Source organism: Mangifera indica, chromosome 7 (genome assembly GCF_011075055.1).
Source record: "Mangifera indica cultivar Alphonso chromosome 7, CATAS_Mindica_2.1, whole genome shotgun sequence".
NCBI lineage: Eukaryota > Viridiplantae > Streptophyta > Magnoliopsida > Sapindales > Anacardiaceae > Mangifera > Mangifera indica.
This window is the reverse complement of record NC_058143.1, coordinates 10728532-10734164: the sequence shown is the minus strand read 5'-3', so window position 1 is coordinate 10734164 and position 5633 is coordinate 10728532. Positions and strand designations below refer to the sequence as shown.

Genomic DNA, 5633 nt, shown 5'->3' with positions numbered 1-5633 from the left:
GTAATTTTGTTCCCTTCTCACTCTCTCGAATATAACAACAAAATTATGTGTTAAATAATATTCGTAAGCTCACGCATAAATGATAATATTCGAGTATGAATTATTTAATTTATATATTTAAAATTATTTTTATTTTTTATTTTTTTATTTTATTAAATTAAAATTTATGTTTTAAATGATAATTATACAAAATTATTTTTAATAAATTTTATATAATTTATGTTTAAAAAATATGTTAAATGATTGATATTATTTAAAGAAATAAATATAATATGCTGTAGTAGTTCTGTTTCTTTTCCGATTGAAAGGGACCCCTCCATTATCCCATTCTTTTATATTTCTCATTTAACTTTTTCCCCCCTTCTCTGTCAATCAAATCCTATAGGAATCTTTATCAATTTAGTCTTGTGTTAAATCAGTAAGATAAGACTGGTTGTTGAGTCATCTCTCTGAATTTTTTGTTGTTAAATTTATCTTCAAATATCTCTTCCTTATTGTTCATTATTTTCCAGGTAAGATTGCCAAAGATGCGGCCTTTTTACTTCATTTAAAGCTTCTGCTTCGTTTTTAGGTGGATTGCTTTCTGGGTTCTTCTTTTCTCACAATTTTTTGCACTCTTTCATCATTTCCCAATCGGGTCTTTGGTTTCATCTTTGTTGTTTTTTTGTGGTTAATGATTTGGTTGCATGATTGACGCGTTGTTTGATGTTGTTCTTAATCCGATCATTGAGAATTAAGCAATAATTAATTAATTAATTAATCTTTAGTTGGTTTTAGCAAGTAGGTTGTTTTTTGTTCATGATATTGGGGTTTGATTATGATGAATATAATTGAATTTCAGCTTTTTTTTTAAATTTAATTCAATCAATTAATCAAGTTTTTATTGGTGTTTCATACGTTTTGAGCTAGTTATTGAAGTTTTTATGAATCAAAAGAGGTAGAATTTGCAGGGTTTCTTCATTGAATTTGTTGTGGTCAATTGTTAAATTATGTCATTTGATTATGGTAGGAATATTTTTTTCTGATCATTGCTATATGGCTTAATTTTGGTTATGCTTAGTTGCTTGATTAATGAATTGATGTGGAGAGTTGGTTTAGTTTTGTTAAGGTTCAAGCTTCTGAATCATAAGGAGATTGTTGTTGTGTTATATGTTTTGACTGAATTTTGATTAGTTTCTTTTTTTTTTTTTTTTTTGGAGTGGTTTTATGAATGATGAATTCATGTTTTATGCATTGCAATACAGGTGATTAGAGATTGAGCTTAACTCTCATGTTATAGTTTGTTGTTGTGTTAATTCCAATAGGCAGATAATGGGGTCCGAGGGGCCACCAGTAGTGACCATACATGTGACAGGGTTTAAGAAATTTCATGGAGTTTCTGAGAATCCGACTGAGACAATTGTTAGTAATTTGAAAGAATATATGAAGAAGAAGGGTATGCCGAAGGGCTGTATTCTTGGTAGTTGCAATGTTCTTGAGACTGCAGGACAGGGAGCACTTGCTCTGCTATATCAGACATTGCAGTCTGCCATAAGCGGTGAGGATTCTGACTCATCAAATTCCAGAAGAATTATCTGGGTCAGTTGCCCTCTTGCTTCTTCATACATTGCTGTGGTTTCCATTATTATCAGTATTGCTTGTATTCAAGGTTTCCTTGTTTTGTTTGCCTTATTGTAATTTGTTGAAGAATGTTTTTGGTTAATTGGTATTTCTATGGGCATATCTATAAGAATTATAGGGCTTTGATTGGCATTGGAGAAAGCCAGAAATGTATATCCTAGACTGACTTAGGACTATACCTACTAAGGCCGTAGTTGCAGATTATGATTAGATATGTTTCTGAATAACACAAATCAACTTTAGGAACAAGAGTTTAGCAGTCTTGTAGTTTAATAATATTCAAAGATATTAATGTAAATTATTCTTCTTGAAAGGAGAGTGATTACTAACGTATATACGCTACTCTATCAATGATATGCTGCCTGATTTAACAGTTTGGATTCATGATCCTCATTTGTGCTCTTGTTTAAAATCCGTGATTTTAATTGTACAAGAAGTCTTGGAATTAACTCCCGTCCACATTAGAGTTGGAGGTTTCTGCAGTTGCAGTATGACCTTTTTAATAAAATTAAGGCTATTTGTTGAATCTATTATGTGCTTTATCAAATATAAAATATCGGGTATAGGCAAATCATGATTGGCCTATTTCTTGCTTGCTTCTCTATGAACAATGTAGTCTCATTTATTATCAATAAAGGTCTTGCCATAACTCCAGAAAGAATATTACTTTTGTAGGCTCTGATTGTGGGTATTAGACCATTGATTTAGATGCTTTCATATTGTCTTTGAGATGTTAGGCTGCTATTGCAAACTAAAACTGGATGATGGCAGTATTAGACAATTGATGCAGATTATTTTACCATGTCCTTGATATATTTTATGCTACAGCAAATAAAAGCCTGATGCTGGACCAAAATGGGATTAAATTTCTTGTCCTTTCTAACAATGTTTCTTAATTTTGATTATTTAAACGGCTTCTTATGTAGAACATGCAATAACTGCATTGGAGTTCGCTTTCTTTGACCTCTTTGTATTATATTAGTTGTCCGTTCTGACAATGTTTCTGCAGCTTCACTTTGGTGTCAACAGTGGTGCAACAAGATTTGCAATTGAGCAACAAGCTTATAATGAAGCTACTTTCCGATGTCCTGATGAGATGGGATGGAAACCTCAGGTTAGATATTCCCTAACTTTTCTCTTTGTCTCAAGTGCAGTTTCTAATAATCATTTACTAATGCTTGGCTTTTTTTTCCTCAGAAAGTACCCATTGTTCCCTCAGATGGTGAAATAACACGAGTGCGAGAGGTAAAAGGGTTCATCATTCTTTTTCAATTTTTAGCGATTCATGCGGCAAGTTATTTTGGACTTAATATTATGTATGAAAATTTGAACCAGCCATAGATTGTGTCCCCAAATATTGCCAGATCACAGGATATGCTTGTGATGGTTCTCTTTTTATAATTCTTATGCTCAGTATAAATAGTCTCCTTTATTTTACTTCAAAAAAAGAAATGTAACTTGTTGGTGGTGGAAGAGAAACCAGTTGCAAGTTTTTTAATTTAAAAAAGAAAAATTATAGCCATAAAAACGATAAAACATCAAGTATTTCCTCTTATTATGCATTATTCAACGAGGTCCCAAACAATGTGCTTAAATTCTGTACTGATTTTAAAACAAGATAAGTTTGGCTTGGGTATATGAAACTTAGCTGAAGTTTTTTGTTCGTCAAAATTTGGAAATGGAAATTAAGATCGTCAAAATCATATGTTTTGATAGCAAATTGTTGCAGATTTTAGAATGCATTTTGTTGCTAATGTTGGGAAAATGCTCTTGACATGCAAGCACGTTTGTCTTACCATGTTTTTTGATTTCCTTGTTGATACCATATTATTTCATCGAATTCATCTGTCCTAAATATATCTGTCTAAAATGCAGACTACTTTACCTGTTAAGGAGATTACAAAGACCTTGGCGAAGAATGGTTATGAGGTGATTACTTCTGATGATGCAGGCCGATTTGTATGCAATTATGTTTACTATCATTCCCTTCGGTTTGCAGAGCAGAATGGAACGAAATCACTCTTTGTTCATGTGCCTCTCTTCTTAACCATCGATGAGGAGACCCAAATACAGTTTGCAGCTTCCTTGTTGGAGGTACTTGCTTCTCTGTATTAGTGAAACCTTTTTATCACCCACCCCCATCTTGATGCCCGGGAATTCATATGCTTTGTGTATTGTTACTGAAATGCCTTAATAAACAGAGATCAGTGGTTTGTCAATGAAAATGAAATGTATTTTTGGCACTTGTTTCTTCTTTAATGTTTTTTGGAAGGTTTCGACAGTGATCTTGAAATTTTTGTTAATATTCAATTAAATTTCAAGTTTGTTTGCGGTTGCTGAAAATTTTTCTTCTTTCTCTACCTTCCATTCTTTGACTAACTCTTGATTTTCATACTGCAGTTTGCTCTTCTGACGCTTAATTTTGGATGACAAATTGTTAAAATTTAGCTTTAACCACAAAAAAATTGATGTAAATTGTTAAATAAAAAGATGGGTAGTCTCAGGGTTTTTTGTTACTTGTTGATTTTGTGCATTAGATGTGCCCTTTGAGTGTTGATTTTCCTTTTAGCTGTACAAAATTTACTTCAGAACCAGGAATCTTTGTTGATATTTAATTTATATACTCTTATGAAATGTTTAATTAGAAGCTCTCTCCACTTTTTTAAACCATCAAAAATCCTTTTTTATAATTATTAAAAAAACCATAATAATTTCCGAATTATTTCCAGAGGTTATCTTCATAAACCTAAAGTGGTTTAATAAATTATCCTTTTAATGAAAGGCTTAATAAAGGTGCAAATAATAACTTCTGTTAATGTTGATTAATCATAAATTATCTTTTTCCCCTAATATTCTTCTAACTAATATTTATGTGATCAAAATATAAGATTGTGATTAATAATTAATAAAAAAGATTTAAAAAAAAAAACATAAAACAAATCTTAATCACACATGCTTACTAATGCACACGTGTGAATACATTTAGTAAAATATTAGGCAAATTTATATCAAGAAAGAATCATATAATGCTGATTTATTAAACCATATTAATTAGATGGTTTTAGATTATAAACAAAATAATGTCTAATCATATAACAATATGTCATTATTTACGTATAAAGTTGTATATATAGTTTTATTATTATAAAAAATAAAACATAAATGATATATGCATAACATTTACTTAAAAAAATTTAACAAAATATACAAATATATATCCAATCACTAAATATGTTATTTTAAAATTTTCATTGAAAATTATTTATACTCCTCTTAGAATTTATAAAAAAAAAATAACGATGAGATTTTAATTTTCTCTGTATTAAGTAACAAATCTTTTGTTACTGAGCAAACATCCAACAAGACCATTTCCAATCAAATTACTTAGGCTAAGTTTTTTAGTTGATTTCTTTATAACTCTCTAACCCTTTTTTTGTTTAATTAAAGATAGGACTAAATGGATTCATACTAACAACGTCGCCATTGTCGCCTAAACGAAATGTTGCTACCTTGCCACACCATTCTCCCCGTAACATTGTTGCCAACTTGTGAATGGAAGTTGTGGGATTGTCTCCCTCATAACCTCCCCTTGTGTCATTGGCAACAAGCCAGCACTTGAGAACCAATTATTTTAAAGTGTCTTAGATAAATGTTTTTAGAATTATAGAACTATGATAAAGAGCTTAAATATATCTTAATTATGAGGATTTTATGAACATATTAAATGGTCATTTTAGAAACGAATGTTGTCTCAATATTAGTCTAACCAAAATGTAGATAATACATTAAGAGTATCATCATATTGCATGGTCATTATAAGAAGTAGTGATATATCTCACATGTCAAAGTTGTTTGTTGACATCGATATAATATATAGGTGCTTATTGAATGCAAGTTCATTAAACTAACCCACCAAATAATTATATCTATATATATATATATATATATATATATATATATATATATATATATATATATAATAATCTTAATATCTATAAAACTAACTTTTAATA

General features: G+C 30.1%; 1 protein-coding gene across 2 annotated transcripts; it reads left to right on the top strand.

Annotated features, from left to right (window-relative positions):
- The first annotated feature begins 343 nt into the window (after positions 1–343).
- LOC123221265 (pyrrolidone-carboxylate peptidase-like) lies at positions 344–3958 on the top strand. 2 transcript variants are annotated; one of them, XM_044644059.1, is made up of 5 exons: positions 344–512; positions 1305–1578; positions 2630–2734; positions 2818–2865; positions 3496–3958. In XM_044644059.1, exons 2-5 carry the CDS (start codon positions 1312–1314, stop codon positions 3733–3735), a joined length of 660 nt encoding a protein of 219 aa, XP_044499994.1. In that variant the 5' UTR covers positions 344–512; positions 1305–1311; the 3' UTR covers positions 3736–3958. The 2 variants fall into 2 exon arrangements, with proteins under 2 accessions (XP_044499994.1, XP_044499995.1); XM_044644060.1 differs by having other exon boundaries at positions 499–571.
- The last annotated feature ends 1675 nt before the right edge of the window (positions 3959–5633 follow it).